Here is a 23,581-nt window from a genome sequence, read left to right as displayed (position 1 = left end):
TTATGGAAGGTGCTGGCTAGTGGTTGTCCACTGAAGTTCAGTATTATTCCTCAGGCTACTCCATGATGGGATGACCACCGCAGTCCTTTGCAATGGAACAGACATGGACCCATTTACCATCGGTACTGGTGTCAAGCAGGGCTGTGTCATCATGTCAAGCCCTTTCTCCATTTATCTTGGTGTGATTTTGATTTTCCTCTGTGACCACTTTCCTCCCAGAATTGGGGTAGAGTATCAAATGCACAGTTAGCTTTTCAACCTCTGGCACCCTCACAGCAAAATGAAAATGATCAAGACTGGCATCACTGACCTTCAGTACGTTGATGACTGTGTTATCCTTGTGCATACTAAAACCAATCTACGGTCCACCTTTGACCTTAGGTGCCTATCACAGCCTGGGACTTTCCCTTAACATTGGGAAGACTAAGGTGCTCTATCAGCCTGCCCCAGCCCTAGCTGTCCCTCCCCCCCAAATTAGCATTGGTAGAGAACCCCTGGAAAATGATGAGCATTCCCCATTCCTTGGCAGCCATCTCTCCTAGTCAGTCAGTCTTGATGTAGACATTGAACATAGGATCTACTGTCCCAGCATATCCTTCAGAAACCTGCTTCGCTGTGTCTTTGCTGACCAAGATCTGCAGATGGAAACTAAGATCCTGGTCTACAGTGCAGAGGGTATTCCCATGTTCCTCTATGGGTGTGAGACATGGGTGACATATTGAAACCATCTTAAGTGCCTGGAATGGTTCCATTGGAGTTGCCTCAGGGAGATCATTAGATGGGAAGAGCACTGCACCAATGCCAGTGTCCTTTCTGTAGCTAACATAACCAGAATTGAGGCAAAAATCATGAAACATCAACTTTGCTGGGCTGGCCACTGTGTGCAGGTGGCTGGCACTTGTCTCTGAAGCAAGTCCTCTTCTCTCAATTTAATCATGGTAAGAGGACCCATGGAGGACAGAGGAAGTGCGACAAGGATACCCTGAAAGCATATCTTAAGAAGGGTAGCATCAACCCTACAAATTGGGAAATGCTGGCTGGTAACAGGTCTCAGTGGTGCCACACCATACATCAAGCTACAGCCCACTTTGAAGAGAACCATCTTGCTCAGGAAGCCAAGAAATGGCAGAGGAGGAAGGAAAGCACAAAACCTCTTGGCCAACAGTTGTACCCTCTTTCCTCCCCCTCCTCCTTCCCCTCGGGCATCACTTGTCATAGCTGTAGAAAAAATTGCAGACCACAGATTGGACTCCTTAGCCACTTTCAAACTCACCAGTAATCCCTCACTATCCCCCTCCCCCCACAGCAGACATTCTCCTTGTATCGAGGGATAGCTAATGAATATATGCTCATTTTCTGTACTGGATGTTAGCAATGCCACTCATTTTCACTGGTATAATTGTTCCTGAATAGCCAGTTATTTATATATTTGTTGGATTCACTTTTGGTTTTGATTTAAATTTTCTGTATTTATGCTCTGAAATGTTGAGTTCCGATGTCCAGTTTAAATGAAACCATTGTTCCTTTTGCTTTTAGCAAAATCCTGTCCCTCTCATTGGTTTTGCTTGATTCTACCATGCAGGATTTTCTGGCATGCTCTCAACTGTATATACTTGATATTTTTGTGTTTGGGATCTGGAGCACCCAGCAAAATGGTTTCTCTTGTTACAGTTACAACAGAACTTTCCAAATTCATCAGGAAGTCTGGGGCCATGTTGACTTCCACATTTATTACATAACTGGCTGCTCACTTGCTCTTTCCATTAGCATTCTTCTTGCCAAAATTCCATCCTGTGAGGTGGCTTCTTACCAGCAGAAAAGTCTCTCTGCTCTGCACAACGAAGCTAAAATCCTGAAAAGCATGGCTACAGGCTGGATTTCTAAGCTATCTATTCTATGATAGAAGTATGGGAACCCTGAGAAACACAGAAAGAGTCATGAACTCTGGAGACACTCTGGAATTCCAGGCTTCCTGAAGCGTAGCCTATTCCCAGAGGTACTCAGCATCCAATTCTAAAAGGGCAATTCCCCAGAAGTTGCGGGCATCTTGGGAAGTTCTGGGGAGTCCCCTGAAGATTCCATTGAAGATATATTTTTAAGAGCAAATTTTGGGATTATGTATTTGTGCCCAGACATTAGCCATCACCTTTTACGGGGTGAAGCTGGTTACCTCAATGCAGATGACATTTAATATTGTAAAGAGACTTTAATTTTCAAAAATATATTAGATAGGCAGCTGCAGATTTAAATCCTAGATACACAGATCAGATATGATACAGAAAATAGCAAGGAAGCATTTTTCTATCATCCTATGATTTCTCCTAGCTCTAATTTATAGTGCTACCCTCAAACATGTTCACAAAGCCACCTCACTTTCCCCATTCAGATCCCACCTAAATCTCACTATGATATTTCACCCATAATAGATAAGTAACAGGAAAGAAACAGTACTATCAAGATACATATCTTGTTCCTTCCTCTTCCATTTTCCCTTAGCTGTTTGTGTCATGACAGGTTCTACTGAGTAGGGACTGCAGCCAAAAAAGGCTTTCAAATCTAAGTAGCTCTTGAATCCATATTTAAGTATGTAAATGAAAACTGGCTGATTTATCACAAGTGGTAAGCACCTGCAGTTGACAACTCTGAACTATCTAGACGTTAAATTTTGACTCAGAATAAAAAAGAATGATAAGGCTAGTGCTAAGAATCTAGTACTTGTTAACTAAGACTTACAGGTCATGGATCTGATTCAGACATCAGTGTATCCCTGAATCAGACCCAGGACCTGAAAAATATGCCTGCTGTGTAAAAGTTAGTGAGCTAACAAGTGAAAAGATCAAATTGTTCAACTGCTGAAGATATCCCTGGCCTATTTTTTTTCCTTATTCACACACATGCTATCTTATATTTATCTCTAAGAGCTGCTCTAATTGAAGCACACCCCACTCCTGGAGGATGTATATAAATGCCCTAGAAGACTAGACCCCATCCTGTCAGATTTAGTTAACTAAAGCTTTCGTTACAGTACCCCAGCCTCCGTTTTTCAGTGTGAAGATGCTGATACATGTGATGCTGGAGTCTGTTGGAGTGCGATAATTACCACACTCCAGTAGACTCGATTAATCAGTGTTCCTCTAATCAATTACTTTGCCATGGAGCAGCCTTGATGCATGTGTATAGGCACTCCTAGTCAGCTACAGTTATAGGTTAAAAAAAAAAAATCATGTTCAGTACTTAATTTTATGATGCCTTCAAAGTAGTCAAATTTGTCAACTTCTTTATGGCTCTGATTTAGCAAAATGTTTCAACTTATGCCTAACTTTAAGAACCTGAAAAGAAGTAAAAAACATGAATTGTGTTTAAAGTTAAGCATTGAGGCTAGGGACAGTAATTACACACAAACTGGTGTAAGTGATCAGATTCCAGTTCAAATCTGTAACACAACAGAAGCTCAGTGCACATAAACCACTTTTAAAATGACTGAACAACACCACAAAAAGTGGGATGAGACTGATTCTTGTCTCATCCCACTTAGGGCACATTACAAACAATGGCAAACTTGAGCTAGACTTGAGCAACTGAATCAGTGTGCAGAAGCCAAAAAAAAAAAAAAAGAAAAAAAGCATTGAATTATTCTGGGAAGTAGGAAACCTTATAAACATGGATCAGGGTTTTCCATTTGCTGTGGAAAAACATGGATTTTTTTGGTTAACAGAGAAACACATGGATTTTCCCCTTCAAAGGAAAAAAGCCACAGGAAATGGTGGGTTTCCCCTTAAAGGGTGGAAGAGTGCTAGCTTGCAAGGGGCTGCTTGGGGCTCGGGGGAGTGGGATGCAGGGGGCATCATGTGCATGTGCACGCATGCCCATGGCAGTCAGGTAGTGGTGGAGACTTACCTGGAGCTGCCTCTGCACAAGTCTATGGAGGCAGAGGGGAGGGGGAACAGGCCACATGTTAGGAGGACAGGGGATCACAGGTTTTGCAGCAGGGGGGAACATGCCCCCCAAGATTTGTGCACCAATAGTGGACCACAGTGCTTTAGCCTAGTGGGTGAGACCCAGCATGAGAGGGACCACTGTGCCACTATGGCCACGAAGGTGAGATGCTTCCTGCTTGCCCAGCAGCAGCAGGGGGTACAACTATGTGCTGCTGCTGCAGCTGCACCTCACCATGGCAGTGCAGCAGTTCCTTCTGCTCCCTGAGCTGTAGAGGAGGCTCCTGCCCAGACCATGTTCAGCCGAGCTGCAGCTCTGTGCACTGCTTTGGACACAAAAATCTCAGGGGAGCACGTACCCCCCTCGCACCCCACACATTGCCTATTCCCATGCTCCTCCTTCTCCACACATCCACCCCTTTCCTCACACACTGGGGGCCTGGGGTAGGGTGCTGTGGGCTGGGAGTGAGGGGCACCAGAAGGGCCAGGAGGCTCTGAGTCAGGAGTGAGGGGCACCCGCAGGGCTTGGGGGGCTGTGGTTTTGGAGTGAGGGGCACTGGGAGGCTGTGGTTCAGGGGTGAGGGGCACCAGCAGGGTTGGGGGGCTATGAGTGGGGAGTAGGGGGCATCAACAGGGCTGGGGGGCTGTGGATCAAGAATGAGGGGCATCAGCAGGGCTGGGAGGGCTGTGACTTGAGAGTGAGATGCAATGGCATAGGCACCGGTAGGACATGGACATGTCAGGGCTGCTCAGCACCACAAAGCAGCTGTGGGGGACAGCTGCAGCTGGACCCATGTCCTGGTGAGTGAAAGGGGGAAGGGAAACTCTGATTTTTCATCATAAAAAAAAAAAAATCAAATCAAATGCCAAAATGTATAGGTATTTAGAATTATTCTAATATAATAAAGGGCTTAGTCAGTTTGTCTGTCTGTCCGTTATGCTGTTGGAGCACTCTGATTGGTTACTGAAACAACCAGAGTGCTCCAACAGTGTTATGGACAGGAGGGGGTTGCGGCAGTGTGGCACTCTGGCTCTGCTCCTCGGAGGTGGCAGAGCATGGGCGATGTGGGTGGGAAGGCCAGCGGCCTTTTTTTTGTTTTTGTTATTCAAAATTCATCTGTCATTCTTGACAGGCAATTTGTTAGTGTTTTTTATAATTATTGAGGCACTGGTAGGCTTCCAAATTGCTTTAAAATTGTAAATATATCAATAAAACAATGTGCACAACTGATATGGTGTGTGTGTGTATATATATATATGTCTATATTTCCGTCTATATTTATGTAGATATATATATATAGTGGTGTTTCATTTTAATTACAGAAAAATGTGGATTTGGGGTTTTCTAATCAGAGAAGTTGCAAAAAAAAAAAAAATTATCAGAGAAGCTGTGATTTTTAAACAGAGAAAACCAGGATCCCTGCTTATAAAGCAGTTGCAAAATGAATATCTTTACATTAGTGTAAAGGGATTTTATATTTTGCAAAATCAATGAACATACTAGGACAGAACAGGAGGTAATCAGTATTTTGGTAGGTAGAATAGGGCAGCTAAAGGGAGGAAAAAGGTTCCCGTCAGGTCACAGAAGAAGGGGAATTGTTACCAAAATGAACTAGAAAACTTCTATGCCTATTAATAGTGCTCTTATATTTAGGAATACAAGCCTACCATATGTCCCTTTAAGGGAGTTAAGGATATTTTTTTTCCTTACTTACTCCTTTCCACTGTGTTGATGTCACTACTGCTTTGATCGGTGCTAAAAGTTATAATGTAAATAAAAGCCATCTTCTGTGTCTGACTTATATTGCTATGCTGTGCCTAAGGTTTGGCAATTTACATTGCTGGCAGAATTCCAAGCTTTACAGGTGAAGTGCATGAAGAATTAAGTCCTTAAATATATAAGCCCCAGTAGAGAAATCAGCAAAGCTTCCATAATTAGAATCATAGGACTTAAAATTCTTACAGAACAGTCCTCAAATTTAAACTACAATACAATACTGTTAATAAATAAAAGCAGTATAAACATACAATTAATATTCATTTTCTTCAACAAGGATACAAGGCTACATTATTAGTGATTTACTGAAAACGCCAAATAGACAAGTTTTCATTCTAGGATACATTCACTTCTTGGCTCGCATTCTGACTCCTAACTGCTTGCCCATAGCATTATAAAAAAGTATAGATCTTATTAAAGATATCTTATTATTGACTGTTTGTTCCAGAGAAAGGCAGTTCTGCACTGAAAATGTCATATGGTTCAAGATACAAACATTCCTAAATCAGATACTGCTGATCTCCATTTTCCGTCATTTTCAGTGCGGGGGAAGCCTGAAAACAGAGAGATGGACAGCAGAAAATCACAGGAAAAGCAGCAGGCAGCAGGGACAGCAGGAAAGCAAGGAGAGGCTGAGAGGTGGCAGAAAAGGGGAGATGGAATTGGGAGGAAATCGGGAAACTAGCAGAGAGGGTGGGAACTGGAGCTGAGAGAGAGAATGAGGCTGGAATTTAAGATAGGGAAGGGCCTGGGATTCAGTAAAACATGACCCAGCTCGGGGTTGCAAATGACAGTGGTTTTATTGAACAGGGGAGATGGTGACACAATGCCAAATTGGTTCCCTTGCACCCACCCACACACCCATACTGGCAGCAGGGGTTAGAGAGGCTTGGTGCAGGGACTGAAGTCCACTGAAGTCCAGGAGGAAAGAGAGAGACCGAGAGAGTCCAAATTGTAGGAGGAGATGTTCAGGTACTATCTACCAATCTAGGCTGGAAAGGGGTCCTTGTCCAGTAGATGTTGTCCAGAGGGGGGTTGCCGGCAGGGCCTCTGGGTGGATAGGTGGTGTGGCATGGTGCTGGTCCAGATGGAGAGGGCATGCCACTGGGTCTGTCTTCACTGCCCCTTTTTATAGGGGCAGACCTTGTGTGACCCTAGTGACAGGAGGCACGCCCCTGGCATACTGAGCATGTGTGCTCCATGCAGGGATGTGCAGTTTCAGGTGTCTGGAATGGTGAGAGTTGCTGGTTTTGCAGGGTCCTTTGTTTTTCAAATGCTGGTCTTATCTCTGTTCCTGTGTGACATCCGTGGTTCCTGGGTGAATCAATGCGAGGTGATGGCCCAGTCATTACAGGCCATTCAGTAGAGGCCTGCTACCATTGTATTTCAATCATTCCCAATCACACTCATTCATCAGGGAACCAATTTACATGGGAGGGGTACATGACTCATACAGTTGCAACATGGGATGCCCAGGCAGGGGACAGAAGATGTGGGCTTGACATATAAATTGGAAAATTGACATGACTTTGGTTCACTTACAAACACAGGCCTAAACCATACAAGATCCATATGAAACAATAAAAATCAATACAAAAATGATAATAATACAATATACAACAGTAAAAATCAATACAAACCTAATAATTATACAATATAGAACAATGGATATCCAAAACCAAAAACTTGCTACCAAAATAAAAATGTTTAAAGCTTATCCTAAGTTTGAGCTCACTTATACTTATCTATAGGAAATAGAGAAGGAGAGAAAAGGTCAGAAATGGTTGGGGAAGGGCAGGGAATGCATTTTAAAATAAATACAACTCCCCCCCCAAAAATGAAAAAAAACCCCCAAAACTTGGGGTTTTGCTACAATACTAGAAAATTCCATCCCACCCCTGTCACCTAGAAATACTTAATGTGAAGAAGTATGATCTTCTGTCACAGAAAAGATCACCTGCAGACAGATTAGACTCTCAGAGTATTCCAAATGTCCATTTTAAGAACACGAGTACAACACAAAACCGCACAATCTTCTTTCACAAATTTGTCTCACACATGGAAGCAATCAGGGGCACCATTGACGCACACTGCTCTAACCAAGACTCCTGGTTGGTGAGAACAGAGAGTGAAGAAGAACTGTGCTTTGAAGAAAGAACTCTAGTGACCACTCTAAGACCAGCCAGTACTAAGAAAACCATCCTTCAATGACTGGTGGCATAACTGGTACACAATTTAAATCACCAGGCAGGAACCTTGGTTTAATCATTGTTTTCTACAAATGGTGCATTTTTTTGTTGTTTGATATCCTTTATTCATTTAAATTCTTGAAACTTTGCATTTTGAGAGAAAGCTAAAGGCTTGACTGTGTGTACACAAACTTGCAGAGAGACAATACGGCTGATGGGTGGGTAATCCATATCCATATACTGCTGTTTAATAAGGATGTTATCTCTGGAGACGACAAACTCTCCCTATACCTGGAGAAGGGTGTTTGTACCTGAAAGCTTGCAAAATACAATTTTTCCAACCATTTAGTTGGTCTAATAAAAGATATCACATCTACCCAAAGAGCTTTGTCTGCCCATGATCTCTGGAGACACAAATCCACAGCTTGAGAACTGAAACTAAGCATCACAGAGATGCTTAATGGCATCTTCTAGACTGAGCACTGAGTCCCCTTGGGTAGAGTGGTTTTCTTTAATCTTTACTAATCTATAGAGGACCTTTGGGAACCCCATAAGATTAGTTTCCTAATACTGTCCATGGCCTGTTGTCACCTATTTATCAAACTTCTAAAAAAGTTAAATGAATATATTGTCTCAAATAGTATATAATTAGAAGTTATAATCCCTATTCTATGATGATACCTTTGAGCTTTAACATATCTTAAATTAAAACTATCTTTATATACATTTTTTTAAAACCATCTTTTAACAAACCCCCCCATACAATTAAATTAAAAAAATATTATTTTAATTAAAAAATCCATTTTTAATTTTTTAAAATCATTGATCTATATCCATTTTGCCCTGCACTTTATTAGGTTCAGTGTATTCCAAGTCAAAAACAAATGCATCTATTTTTATTTTTGTTCACTTTTCTGAAAACTTCCTAGGTTTTCAGTTATGAAATATGACAATTTGTTTTCTGCTGAATACAAGAAGACAGGATGTTTATCTTTGATCTGTATTAATGCAACTTTTTTTGTCTGTGATACTGAAATAGAATTAATTGAACGGACCCCGTTCTTCTGAATGCTTAATTAGTTTAAAAGATACAGGAGGTTTAATATCCCCCGCCCAACAGAGTATTTTAATTACTTCTCTTTCTCAAGCATGTAAAGCAAAGATTCTTAAAAAAGGCTACCATAGGATAATCTTTTCAAAATGTTCCTGAACAACTATTTTCACACAGATATTATTATAAATAGTCTCATTCTGGTTTTCTTTAGAATGTTTAAAATTGCTCAGATTTATATGTTAGCATGTGTCATTTCAAGGACATTTACATTAGAAATTAAGGTCAAATTATATACAGACTGATTCTGATTCTATTTGGATTCATGCAAATCAGGCATAATTTAAAATCAGTGGTTTTGTAGGAATGTAGAGATGCGGGGAGGGGATTTGAATGTTGTAAACTCTTCTAAAATAGAGGTCTTCACTGTATCAAAGCTATGCCACAGTTTCTCCTAAGCACACTTTTCCCAGTCACCTGAGAGCCAAAATAGGATCAACAGCATGTAGAGCTGCTGTGCCAGCTAAACAGCAGGAAACAGTACTTTTATATGAGACTTCAGAAGAAAGAAGCAGCATGTCAACATTTCTGCCTTGCTTAGACTGATATCTGAGGGTGTACCCTGGAGGAGGAGAAGGAACTGCTGACTAGTGAGAATCACTGAAGTCCTTGTTGCAACCTCCAGGAACACTTCACTTCTGCAAGTCCCACCGCTGCAGGTTTGCTAGTGAGTAAGAGGAATCAAATATAAATCAGATAGCTTTATTCACTGTTACTTGGTCAGTGTGATGGTGGAGCTTACAATGCCTCTCTGTATCCTCTTATAATCTCCCAAAGAACTATAAGTACCCTGACTTTCCCGCCTGCCACATCTTGGATGTTATTATAATATGTTCTAATTTATTATGTCAACAGGGTTATTATATATATTTGTTGTTTTATTTTTATTTTTTTTGTGTCTCTCTATTAGGAGTTCTGGTATTATACAGGAAAAATTCACACACCTTCTCAACTATCCACACACACTCGCCAATATGTGTATATATATATTCACAGTTGGATGCAGATTAACACTTGTCTTTATGTTTATCCTTTATAACGCTATACAAACTTTCTTTATCTTTAAACAGAAGTGGTCTATTTTTCCTTTTTTTTTTTTTTTTTTAACCTTATCAGTTATATCAACTTTGTAATTCTATCTATATACTGTTCTTACATAACTATTATCAGTTCGGTCGTGTTGAACTTGGTATTAGGAAATGAAGTCTCTTTATCTCTGGTTCATCCATTTATTTCTTTTTGGGGCAGAATTTTCTCTTCAAACCCCGTTGTATGCTTTCTCTTTATTTCTATTACTATAAGTACGTACCTTTTATCTTGTGCACGCCTGAAGCCTTGAATCCTCATGGCCAACACTCAGATGCCCTCTTCAAGCTTGTGGGAGTGCGTCAATTCACTCTCCTGTTTGTTTGTTTTTTATTTACTTTTCAGCGCAACTGCCAGCTGCATCTTGTGGTGTACCTCTTCAGGAACCCGCCCCTCCTCCTCTGAGCTCTGCTCTATCCGGCGTCAAGAGAAATCCTGAGGTAAGCCTCTTGTCTTCTGGGGATCTTCTTTTTCCCCCTTTTCCTCTTTCAGCCACTCTCTCTTTTTTTTCTTCTGAGACTCCTGTCTCCTCTTTCTTTTTTTCTCCCTGAGCTTCTATCCTTCTATGGTAATAGCTCCAGAAGCAGCTCTTTTCCCTGGCTCTTTTCACCGCGTTGCTGTTTACTCTTTCACACACCTTCCCCCTTAAGACACCGCTAGGCGCCTTTTGTTGTTTATCCTGATCCTCAATGTGGATGGGGTTTGTATCCTCCTGGGTATTCGATGCCTCTAGGGGTTGGGTACCAGGATGACATCGAGATAGGAAGTCTGCCACCACGTTGACATACCCAGGCCTGTATTTGATATCAAAGTGAAATGGTTGTAATGCAAGAGCCCATCTGGTGATTCAGGCATTATCTGTTTGGATTGTCTTTAAACACTTCAAGGGTACATGATCAGTAACTAAAGTGAATCTACGGCCCAGGAGATAATACTGAAAATATTCTACTCCCCACTTTATCACTAGGCACTTGCATTCAATCGTGGCATACCTTTGTTCTGGTGCGTTAAGTTTCTGGCTAGCATAGGCAATCAGGCATTCTATCCCATCTACTTCCTGCATTAACACAGCGCCCACAGCATAACTTGAGGCATCCGTCTGTAAAATGAAAGGACAGGTGAAGTTCAGGTGTATGAAGGACTGCATCATTACATAAAGCTTGTTGAGTCCTATGAAAGGCTTCTAAATGTTTCTCTTCCCATTTTATAGGCCTATTGCCTCGTCTTCTTAATAAGTCGGTCAAGGGGGTAGTTATCTTAGCAAAATGTGGTATGAACCTGTGGTAATAGCTGGCTAAACCAAGGAAGGCACGCATTTGTTTTCTTGTCTGTGGAGGCAAATAACCTCATATCATTTCAACCTTATCTACCAAGGGGCGCATGCATCTTTGTCCTACTAGGAAGCCAAGATATTTAGTTTCTGACTTACCTAAGGCACACTTCCCTGGGTTGGCTATGCGACCTGTTTGCCTGACTTCTTGGAGGACAGCATGCAGAGCTTTTAAATGTTGTTCCCATTTGTCTGTACAAATTATAATGTCATCTATGTAGGCTGCTGCGTATTGTTGGTTTGGTGCTAGGACCCAATCAATGAGTCTTTGGAAAGTGGCTGCAGCTCCATGCAAGCCAAATGGCATTCGCTTGAATTCGTACAAACCCTGTGGCATGCCAAAAGCAGTCTTTGCTTGGTCTTCTCTACGTACAGGTATTTACCAATATCCCTTTGTCAAATCTAATGTGGATATGTACTTGCTTTGTCCTACTATCTCCAGTAATTCACTGATTTGGGGCATGGGAAAAGCATCAAATTTTAAAATTGCATTTAATTTTCGAAAGTCAATGCACAAACGGAGGGACCCATCTTGTTTTGGAACAATTACAATGGGCTTCGCCATGGGCTCCGGGATTCTGTTATTATTCTTTGTTTTAATGTCCTGTCTATCTGTGTCTTCACTACTTCATATCTATGATACGGGATTCTCCGCCATCTTTCCCTTATTACCCTTCCTTCTGGTGAACAATGTTATGGCTAATCCTGGTAGTACAGCCGGGATACTCGTTAAACACATCTCCAAACTCCCGTATAAGCAGTTTTAATTGATCTCTTTGTTTCACCATCAACTGGGTACCTAGACAGACTTCTTGACTTGTTGGCTGGTTTTGATGTTCTCTATTCATTGTACCTTCATTATCTGCTTGCCTTCTCATAGCAGAAGCTACTAAACCGTCTTGCTCTTCCCACAATTTTAGTAAATTAACGTGAAAAATTTGTTTTTCCTTTTTCTGTCCAGGGCAGAAATTCTCATAGTTGACAGGTCCAACATGCCTGGATATCATGAATGGACCTTGCCAACAAGTTAAAAATTTACTTGTAGTATGTGGGAGTAGAACTAACACTCTTTGCCCCGGTTGTAAGTCTCTTTCACTCGTATTTCGGTCATACCTAGTTTTTTTGTTTCTCTTGGGCTTGTTGGAGATTATCTTGGGCTAAATTTTCTGCCTTTCGTAACTGTTCTCTCAATTCTCTGACATATTCGGATGGCCTCACCCCCGGGGGTTCCTCCTTTTTCCCATCCTCTCGGACCATGTCCATCAGGCTCCGGGGTCGATGCCCATAAACCAACTCAAATGGGGAAAATCCTAAGGATGATTGTGTGGCTTCCTGTACTGCGAACAACAGAGGGGGTATGACCACGTCCCACTTCCATGGCTCCTCTTGTGTACATCTGCGCATCACATTTTTAAGGGTTCCGTTTAATCTCTCTACTAACCCATTGGTTTGGGGATGATAAACCATGGTTCGTAAGTGTTTTATTTTTAATAGTTGGCACAGATTCCACATAACCTGGGACATAAAATTCGTCTCTTGGTCCGTAATGATCTCCCTAGGAATACCAAAGTGGGATACCCATTTAAGCAATTCTTCCACTATTCAAGGTCCAGTGACTGTTCTCAACAGGACGGCATCCAGAAAAGTAGTGGCATAGTCTATCAGGACGAGTACAAATTGGTAACTCATCATGCTTTTCGGTAACGGTCTAACCACGTCCAGGGCTATACAGGAGAATGGCTCTTCTAGCACTGGCATGGATTGTAAGGGAACCCGTGGTGGTTTTTGAAGGCTGACCCTCTGGCAACTTGGGCAGGCCCTACAATAATCTTCAACTTGTTCATACAGTCTGGGCCAGAAACACCACTTAGTCAGCCTGGTTTCCATTTTAGCTCTTCCCATGTCCCTCCTAATGGATTCACATGAGCGAGTTTCAAGAGGGGTTCCCAGTAGTCTTGAGGTATCAGCAGTTGCGGTACCTCTGTCCATTCTATATGCCCCACCGTTATCCTATATAACAGGCCTTTCCTCAACTCATATCTAGGAAGTGTGTGGCATCTCTCTGGGTAATTTACCTGATCATCCTGCTTGGCCAGCTCCATTAGTCTTATTGATCAAAACAGGTCCTTGTCTTGTTGAGCCTCTCGAAAGCAGGAGCTGCTTGCTAAACTCTCCAAATGCAATGCATTGGTCTCAGTGTAATCTTTGCTGTTCTCCCTGGCTAAACCTACCTTTACTTCTTGTCTCCTCATAGTGTCTAGGACTTCATAAATCTCCTCCCAGTCTCTGCCCAATATCATTGGGTAAGGTAGGTCATTGGCTAGACCTACCGGCATCTCTCGGGTGGTGTCCAAGATTTCCACCAGATATTTCCTTCGGGGTACACTGACAACTGGCCATGCATACAAATCATTTTTACGGTATTTGCGCTTGAAGCCCAGCCTCAGGGAGCTATGATAGTTCTAATCAATGTCTGGGCACATCCAGTATCCATATGGCTCTTATTTTCTTCCCTCCAACTCGGGCCCACACAGTGGGTTTTTCCTTTGATACCTCCCAGTGTGTTTCCCTGATGCTGCAGTCCATCATCTCAACCTGCCCATTGTCACTCCTCTCACTTCTTTGTATCTGGGTTTTGAATGGGATCTTTCTTGGTCACGGACCCAGTCAAGAATATCTGGCATAATCCCTTGTGATATGTCCGATTCTCCCACACCTGAAACATACTTTAGTTGGTCTTTTCCCTTCTCGAGTTTCTTTTTGTTCATTCTCTCGAACCACTTGCGGAGTTCCGGACATTGGAGCCTTCTCTTGGTAGTTATCCATTTGAACACTATTGAAGTCCTCAGCCAAGCATAATGCTTCTGCCGACGACTTCAGTCAGTGACACTGCACCCAACGTTGAGTATTTTCATCCAAATCTATTAAAAACTTCCAACAGGATCTGGTCACATAACTCCACCTTGGATACCTCCTGTGGCTTCAACCATTTTCTAAGAGATCGACCAATTGCTGCAACAGAATCCGCGGGGATTTCTCTTCTTTTTTTCTTTTGGGGCAGAATTTTCTCTTCAAACCCCATCATATGCTTTCTTTATATATCTGTTACTATAAGTATGTACCTTTTATTTTGTGTGTGCCTGAATCTTTGTGGTCAACACTCAGATGCCCTCTCTTTCATTCTCTTCCTTGTTTTGTTTTGTTTTGTTTACTTTTTAGTGCAACTGCCAGCTGCATCTCATGGTATGCCTCTTTGGGGATCCACCCCTCCTTCTCTGAGCTCCGCTCTCTCTGGCATCAAGAGAAATCCTGAGGTAAGCCTCTTATCTTCTATCTTCTGGGAATCTTCTTTTCCCCCCTTTTTCTCTTTTGGCCACTCTCTCTTTTTTTTTCTTCTGAGACTCCCATCTCTTCTTTCTTTTTTTCTTCCGGAGCTTCTATCCTTCTATGGTAATAGCTCCAGAAGCGGCGTTCCCTGGCTCTTTTTGCTGCGTTGTTGTTTACTCTTTCATAGTCTGTCCAAGTGATGGAGGAAACATGCCACGATATGTGTGAATCCAAAGATCACCAGAAAGACATATGTCTTAATACAGATGTCCTTCTTTGAATCATACAGTTAGGCCCCCTCTACATGTGCAGGTTAAGGTGAGATAGGATCTAATGTGTGATTCATGTAGTTGTGCCTCCTGCCATGCCATATGTGCATGCCAGGAGGTGAGATTGTGGGATTGCATATTGGATCCTGTTGCACCTTACAACCAGTGCAGGGGGAGCACACTGGCAAGCAGCAAGCTCCCATAGCTGGAAGCCCTGTGCATCCCAGCTGAGGGGTTCCCAGCTATGGGGGTGCCCCATGAACCCAGGGCAGGGGGATCATAATCTCTTCTCTGGGATTGCAGGAAACCCTAGGGCTGGAGGGTTGCCACTGAGATGATCTCCCTGCCCTGGGCGTGTAGGAAACCCCCAGGGACAGAGGATCACCATAGGGGTGATTCCCTCATCCTGGGAATGTGGATCATCTGATCCTAGGGATTTCCCACATGCCCAAGCCATGAATCCCCATGGACCAGAGGTTTTGCACTGGGCATGGTGCTCCCCTGAGGTTGGGAGCCCTGTCAGCTGATAGCATTCCTTTCTTGTGCCTGTCTCTTGGCTACTTTCCTATGATCCTATGATCAATGGATTACCATTTCAATCTACTTTCCAAATTCCTTAACTGTCTGTCAATCTCCAAGTCACTCAAAAAGTTATGCCTCAGTTAAGGAGAACTAATTAACACTTTAAAACTTCCTAGTACTTTCAAGATATTTTACCACATCCTTATTACATTCCCAAAATGGGTCTGACTATAGAACAATCTTGAGACAGCCAACAGTTCTAGAGAGCTGTACTGTGGTATGCTTTATATATTAAAGGCATATTAAAGTGATTCTGTAACTGTGATGGTCCAGAAATCATGCAAGAGGCAAGGATTTGTTAGGATGATTTATTTTATTGCATCAACTATATCGTTGGGATGAAGTTAGACATGCTTTCAATTGCAAGAATCAACAAAGAATGTCTTGTCTAACTTTATCCCAATACATAATTGGTTCAATAAAAGATATCTCCTTAACAAATCCTTGCCTTTTATGTATTAACCACCATTCCAGTACCACTGTACAACAGTGCTCAGCAGTAGGTTGGTTCTAAGGTCAGATAATCAGCCTAGTAGGATATTTTAATCTTTCTGAGCACATCTACATGTGAAATTAATGTGAAGCTTATTGATCCAGAGTTTATTGCTCCTGGGCATGCCATTTGAACATATACCCAGGACCAGAGTAGGTTGGGCCAGGTCAAAGCAGGCCTGGATGACAGGGGGTCCTGGGGGTCAGCCTGCCAGCCTGGGGTTGTTCCAACCTGGCTCAACATGCTGTGGAGGTGCTGACTGGATCATCAGTGTACTTCATTGTTGGGCTACCCATGCAGTGCTGCAGAGTAAAAAACTCCACAGCAGGATAGTACTTGTACTTACCACGTACTACCTAGCAGTGGAGTTACTTACTTTACTTCAGCCTAATAAAAGCATATGTGTGTTGCCCTGTGGGGTCAGGCTAACTCTCAGGATCTCAATATTGTGCTGTTAGACAGAAGGGTGTGGTGTACAATTGCACATGGACACATTAAAAAATCAATTAGGTGCATATACACACTGTAGGTGCATGCACCCCCACTAGGCTTGCACACACGCACTACCAATTCAGGCACATACACATCCAAAATTACCAGCCAGGCAAATACACACCTATCACCAATTCAAGCACCTACACACACTATACACACCAAAAGAAATTAGACCAGAATCAATTACCAATACCTGCATACCCAATACACATACATGGATCACTAATTCATATATCATGCACACAATGACATACATGTATATTAGTTCACATACATACCACTCACCTACACATACAGACAGGTGAGTTCCTAACTTGGGTGTTGTGGTGTGTATGCATGTGCTTGGGATACCTGGGGGAAGGTTAAGGTAAGTGAGAGAGAGAGAAAGTGTAGGGGGTGTAAGTCGCCGGGATCGGGATGAGAACCAGTAGACTAGAAAGAGAGCTGAGCTGAGGCTTGGGGTTACTTTAGGTTACTGCTGGTAGAAACGGAGATGAAAGTTGCCAGTGCCAGGATTAGAACCGGCAAACTGGAGGGAAGTTGGGGTAACTTAAGGTTAGTTGGTGTTAATTGAAAGCAGAAAGACAGCAGAGCAAAGGAGCAATGCCAGAGAGAAGCCTGGAGGCTGGAGCTGGAGCAAGGAAGTTACATGGGAGCCGAGAGGTACGTGGGGAGAGGAAAACTGGGATTGGGGCTGCGGGGGTGGGGAAGGCTGGAGAACACATTGAGAGAGAGAGAGTGCAAGAGAAGGCAGAGAGAGATAGGGATTGGGGAGAGCTGGCAGGAGGCAAAAAGTGGCGGGAGCGGGGCTGAGAGCCTGAAGAAAAGGGACAGAGAGGAGGCAAAAGGTGGTGGGAGTGGCGGGGCTGAGAGCCTGCAGAAAGCAACGGGATCAAGAGCCTGCAGAAAAGGGACAGAGAGGAGGCAAAAAGTGGTGGGAGTGTGGTAAGAGCCTGCAGAAAGCGACAGGGCTGAGCACCTGCAGAAAAGGGACAGAGAGGAGGCAAAAGGTGGTGGGATTGGGGCTGAGAGCCTGCAGAAAGCAACAGGGCTGAGAGGCTGCAGAAGGGTAACAGAGAGGAGGCAAACAGTGGTGGGAACAGGGCTGAGAGCCTGCAGAAAGCAACAGGGCAACAGTCTAGGGAGAGAGAAACTGGAATTTAAGATAGGGAAGGGACCAGGGCTCAGTAAAACCCAACCGAACTCAGGGTTACAAATGATAGTGGTTTTATTGAACAGGGGAGATGGTGACACTCTATTTTATTGGGTCCTTTACGCTCGCGCACACACACACACACACACACACACACACACACACACACACACACACACACACACACCACACACACACACACACACACACACTGGCAGCAGGGGTTAAAGAGGCAAGAGGAGGAAAGAGAGAGAGTCCAAATTGGAGGAAGAAATATGCAGGTGATATCTACCTGTCCAAGGCTGAAAGTGGGTCCTTGATGGCCAGTTGGGGTCTCCTTCAGCTCGGTGTTGTCAATAAGGGGTCGCCGGCAGTGCCTTAGGTGGATAGGCAGTGTGACATGGAGCTGGTCTGGTCCAGATGGAAATGGTGCTCCCAAGGAGTCAGTCTTCACTACCCCTTTTTATGGGGTAGACTACCTCTGATTTCCTATGGGGAGGGCCTGTCCAGGCAATGTCAGTCCTGTTCCAGAGGGTTCCAGGTGTTCTTACTGAGCATGTGCAGCCTTGGCACAATGGTGGGTTGCCTCATCTTTTGTTTCTTGAATGCTGAGGGTGGTTCCAAGAGCTGGGTCATTGGCCCAGGTATTGGTGTTGATGGTTCGGTCATTCAGAGCTATTTTTAGTTCCCCGTGTGGGGAACAGCTGATTAAACAGCTGGCGTAATGCCGGCTCACGTGGCTGCAGTCCAGGCTCCTGCTCTTATGGCCGGCAGGAGGTAAGTTCTCCCCGTGGGGGTCTGTTTCTGGGGTTTGGGGCCTGTGGAGATTGCCCTCTCCCCTTCAAAAGCCTGTGGGGGCGTTACAGATAAGGTGCTGTTACAGATAAACAGCCTTATCCTTATTGATTTCTCTGCAGTCAGTGACAAAAATCTGTTAATTTAGCTTTTGCCACTGATAGAAATGATTTGGGAACTTCATAGAACCCGTGCTATGTAAAAGAAATATCTGTAAAAGAGCAAATAAAAAAGAATCTGAAATAAATTGTGTGACTCTCAGTAATTCTTTGTTCTATGAAGTGCACTGCACATATGCTGTAGAAACAGGTTTTTTTTATGAATGGTAAACTGGGAGGGGCATAATGTCATCAGATTCTGATGTCAGCAGAATTAATGAAATACTTGCTTATCATATTGCTCCAAGAACAAGAAAACAGACGCACCACCCCAGTTTGACAGAAAAAATTCCTAGAACAAATTGTCTTTTGCTGACTAAACATTGTTCCCTCGTGTCCTAAATAATCCATTTAGGACTGAAATGACTGGATGACATGGAGATACACATAGAATAATATATATTTAATCTCCTACACATCCCTTCAAGAACTGTTAGTAGAGCATCCCTCCTGTGACACTGCTAATGGGCTCAGTGAACGGAAGACCTGGCACTGTATTTTTGCTGTTGTCTGTCTATCCCAATGTTCTGCTTTTGTCTGCAGAATTCTTTGTTGAAGCTACAAACCCTAGAAACTGACTTGTGCTCTGCATTTTTGCCAACCCAGGAAGAAATTCCTCAGTTACCGGCTTCCAAGGATCCACTCCCTTCATCTGCTCAATCTAGTGTGCAAGCTGATGGGGCCAGTTATGGAGGTAAGACACTAAATATCATGATGTGTTCTCATTTGCAGTTATAAGATAGCCAGCTGTCTTGTAGTTTAATCTAATATTTGTCATCCTTTGAGAAGTGCAGATGAAATGTGAAGGCTGAGGCACAATATGTTGCTGCCAGTGCTATGAAATATAAACAAAGGGATGACTTGTTATAAATAGTGATAACCTATTTTTCATACCTATAAATCTTGCTTTTGAGACAAGCTTTAAGAATCCTGCATTTTCAGTTTTGATCTGCTTTTGTCACAGTAGGGTTTTTGTATGTTCAGACAGTATGGTCTTTATTTACTGTTTTACAGCTGCATTCTGTGATATGTTCTGCCATTTCGTGTAATTCTATTTTTGTAATGTTTTTTGTCAGAGCAATATCACTTCATTTCTCCTATTATTGATTCTAATTTAATGTATCAGCAGAGAGATAGAGCAGGTGAGTTTTATAGCATGCTGATTGCACTCTCCCTTGTCCATCTTATATATTAAGATGTGTCCCATTTGTTTGTTTATTTATCCATCTGCCCATCCCCAACATGGAAACCAGTTCTTGCAAATAAACAACCGTAAGGTTTAGCATCATTTTCTGTCATTCTTGGCTTGTACTCACAGGACTGACAGAAGTAGGAGCCTAGACAGAAGAGGAACTCATGCTTAGGAAAAATAGTTCAAAGTAATCAAGAATATCACACTACACTTTAAATTTGTATGATATGCAAGTTTAAAATGTGCACTATGTAGGGGCCACATCAAGGTAAAGAGGTCAGTATTATAAGGCCTAATCCTTTTTTCTGCAAGGCATATTTTATGATAAAAAGCTCAGTTCAGGAAACCATATTTCAGAAGCTTCTTGTTTATTTTGTACAAGGCAATTAATTTTATTTACAGATATTTTTATAAAATACACTTTTCTTCTTTGGACTCTTTCAAATGGATGTAATGAGCTGCAAAATTAAGGAATACACACTTATAACCCTAATTATTGTAAATCTAATCCATACCAAGAATATAGCCTGCAAAAAGAGTGACATATTTTGGCTTTTGAGTTGTTTAGGGGTTTTTTTCTTTTGTTTTGTTTTTTCTGAATGCTGAAACAGAAGTTGGAGAATATTTAATATGACAGCTATGGTATTTGCTAATGAACCTAGTTTCTGACGTGTATTTGAGGTTAAAAAAAATGGAGGCTACAGGGGCAAGATCTCAGAGCTTGTACAAAACCTGCATTCTATGTATTGGCAGGGTGTGCTTTCTGTCCTTTTCCTATTTTACAAGATTTTTATACCCTGATGGTTTCATAACTCAGAATAATTTATACTCAGTTTAAGACCTTCTGTAACTTTTATCTTTGATGTGAATTGGACTTCCTTAAACTGTTAAAACCCTCCCAGTTCAGATAACCTCTAACACTCATCTGCTCATTTACATTTATGCAAGAGTATCTTAGATGATGACACCCAGTTCAAATATATGTGATTTGCCACGCTGTTATTTCTAACCTGGGTTTTAGTGAAAGCTCAGCTCCTTATGGATTTTAATACACATCATGCTATAATAATTCTTGCTTTTTGGCTTTTCTAATTAGTAGCACTGACTCCTATTCTGTCTTTGAAAAAAATGGTCTAATTTAGAATTACAGTTAGTTGAAACACAGTAGTCCCAGGTTCTGTTAGCAGTTATACTGATATAAATTTGGACGTGGTCAAATTTTACACCAGGGTAACTGAGATTGAAATCTGGCCCATAGAGTATATTCTGCCCTACTATGCCTGTATTATCCCATTGTAGCAAAACCCCCAGTTTTTCTTTTTTAAAATTTTGAAATACATTTCCTCAACTTACCGTAATGATTTCTGACTTTCTCTCTGCCCCCTCCATACCTTATAAGTGAATACAAGTAATACTAGGTAAGCTAAGTTCCTGTATGCTATTATTGTAATAAGCCCCTTTTTATATTGTAAATAGTGTTCTGTTCCTATCTGTGTGGGCCGGGAGCGACCCGAGCCCTTTTCCGTGCTGCACGCGGGCTGTGGCCAGCAGCCCGGGCACGCCGGGTTGGAGAGGGAAGGCCGTCGAGCTGGAATTAGGCACAAACGCTTAGCGGTAGTTTAAAAGATTGTTTACTTACATCGAGATGGCAGTGGTGTAGGCTGGAAAACTTGCTTAAGTTGCGGTTACAGACAGACAACACAGACGGTCTCGTGGAGGTTGCTAGGCTCCACGGAACAGAGCTCCGGATGCTCTGGGTGAACGAGCCACCAAAGTTAGAATCGTAGATACGTCTTATAAAAGTCGCGCTCGAAGACGGGAAGAGGTGGGCGGTGGATCAGGCCGCCAGGCTCCTCTGGATCTCACACAGGGTTTCTATTACCCTGCCGTGTACCCAGAGTCCCCACGAGATGGATGTGGAGTCCTCTTTGGCTTGGGCGGAAACCGCTCAAGCCTCTTATACGGCTAACAGGCCAATTGCTAGCCGCCACATGGGAATAATTTAAAACTAGCCAATAGCGGGGAACGAATTTACATACCGGTGGCGGGAACTCTTTTGCACCGTGCATTCCTCTTGCAACATGAGCAATGCACTCTGCAAAAGAAGTTGCAGAAAAGGCGGGAAACTCATCCCTGCACCAGGGTTTTCCTCTGCAGCAGGAAACTCTCCCGTGCAATGAAGCTGCAACTTGGCGGGGATAATTCTGGTGCCGAAGCACACACAAAATCATGACTTTGGGTCATGACACTATCATTTTTGCATTGATTATTATTGTTTCATATTAATACTGTATGGTTTAGGCCTGTGTCTGTAAAGTAATGTCAAGTCTCCATCTTGTGTCCCCTGCCCAGGCATACCCTATTGTAACTCTGTTGTAACTGTATGACTCATACCTACCCCTCCTATGTAAATTGGTTCCTGAATGAATGGGGATGAATGAGGGTGCTTGAGAGACAATGGCAGTAAGACTAAAAATAGCTCCCCCGAATGACTGAGCCATCAACTTGATGACCCAACCATTACCCTGCATTGACTCTCCCTGGCTCAAGATTTGGAAGAGAAAGACTGCTGCAGAAATCAGCCAACTATGCCAAGGTTGCACATGCTCAGTATGAGCATCTGGAACCCTCTGAAATAGGGCTGACTTTGCCTGGTGTCACAGGCCAGCTGGTCACTGTGAGTGTATCAATTTTATCACAGGCCAACTGGGCTGTTTGATTCAGTTTTGGACTGAGGAGGCAAAAGTTGGGTGTGGAATGAAGGCAAAGTTATTACAGCTTACACACACACAGTTAACAGAAAGATAAATGCGATAAGCAGATAAGGCAGTATAAAAGAGCTAATAGTAAATAATAACAACAGATAATAACAGATAAATAGATCAATCTGTCACAGGCCAACTGGGCACTGCGAGGGTATTAGCCACACTGGGTTGTTCAAAACAACAAATAGACAGACATGGGTTGGCAACTTATCAATAGTCCCTCAATGCCAGGTGCATGCCAGGTGATTCCAGCGAAGTCAGGCATCCCTGATGATCGACGCTGTCAGAGGGATTACCGGGGAAGGTCCCTTGCTCAGGATCCGATCCAGGTGTGGGACAGAAATGACCGTTCTGTTCCCTCCTTCCTGCTGGTTACCTGATGCATGTGTTTTTTTATACCTAGTCTTATGTCAATCTGTTGACCTCAGGGCCACTCACAATGTTGCCCTATAGCTGTCACCCTATGGGATTCAAAGGAGTTAAAATTATCATAAAAGGTTTCTACCCAGACTCAGGTTTATCCAATAAGCAAATTATGATACAGCACCTTTAGGTATGAAATTGACATTGTTCCGCCTAAATCCCAACCCTTTTAGTCTTCCTTTGAATATGCTTTCTTGGGATATACTTTCCTGGAATGTGTTGGGTGTGCCAGGCAGTTGGATCCAGTTTTATCATCAAGGCTGAATCCTGAGCAAAAAACCATTAGGCCGGCTAATCTCACAGCTGCAGCTTTGCCTATGGGGCCCAGTCAGTTCCATGAACAGCTAATTTATCATTTTGGTTAAACTTATGACAGACAAATTACATTTGCAGTTTACAAACCTACAAGCTTATAGTAACTAATATTACCTGTTTAGGCAAAATACCAAATGCCTCCAAGAAGCACATATTTATTGCTTATTAATCCCTCTGGTTCTGGCT

General features: G+C 42.7%; 1 protein-coding gene across 1 annotated transcript in view; it reads left to right on the top strand.

The window, feature by feature from the left end:
• The window catches only part of FAM13C (family with sequence similarity 13 member C), a 105,937-nt gene that overhangs the window by 2,835 nt on the left and 79,521 nt on the right, over window positions 1-23,581 (top strand). The window contains exons 2-3 of the mRNA XM_014525843.1: window positions 10,444-10,538; window positions 19,307-19,394. Coding sequence (XP_014381329.1) covers window positions 10,444-10,538; window positions 19,307-19,394 — 183 coding nt within the window. The remainder of the gene's footprint in view (window positions 1-10,443; window positions 10,539-19,306; window positions 19,395-23,581) is intronic.

This window comes from Alligator sinensis, unplaced genomic scaffold (assembly GCF_000455745.1).
Source record: "Alligator sinensis unplaced genomic scaffold, ASM45574v1 scaffold384_1, whole genome shotgun sequence".
Taxonomy (NCBI): domain Eukaryota; kingdom Metazoa; phylum Chordata; order Crocodylia; family Alligatoridae; genus Alligator; species Alligator sinensis.
Note: the sequence above shows the minus strand (reverse complement) of the source record. Positions and strands in the feature narration are given on the sequence as shown.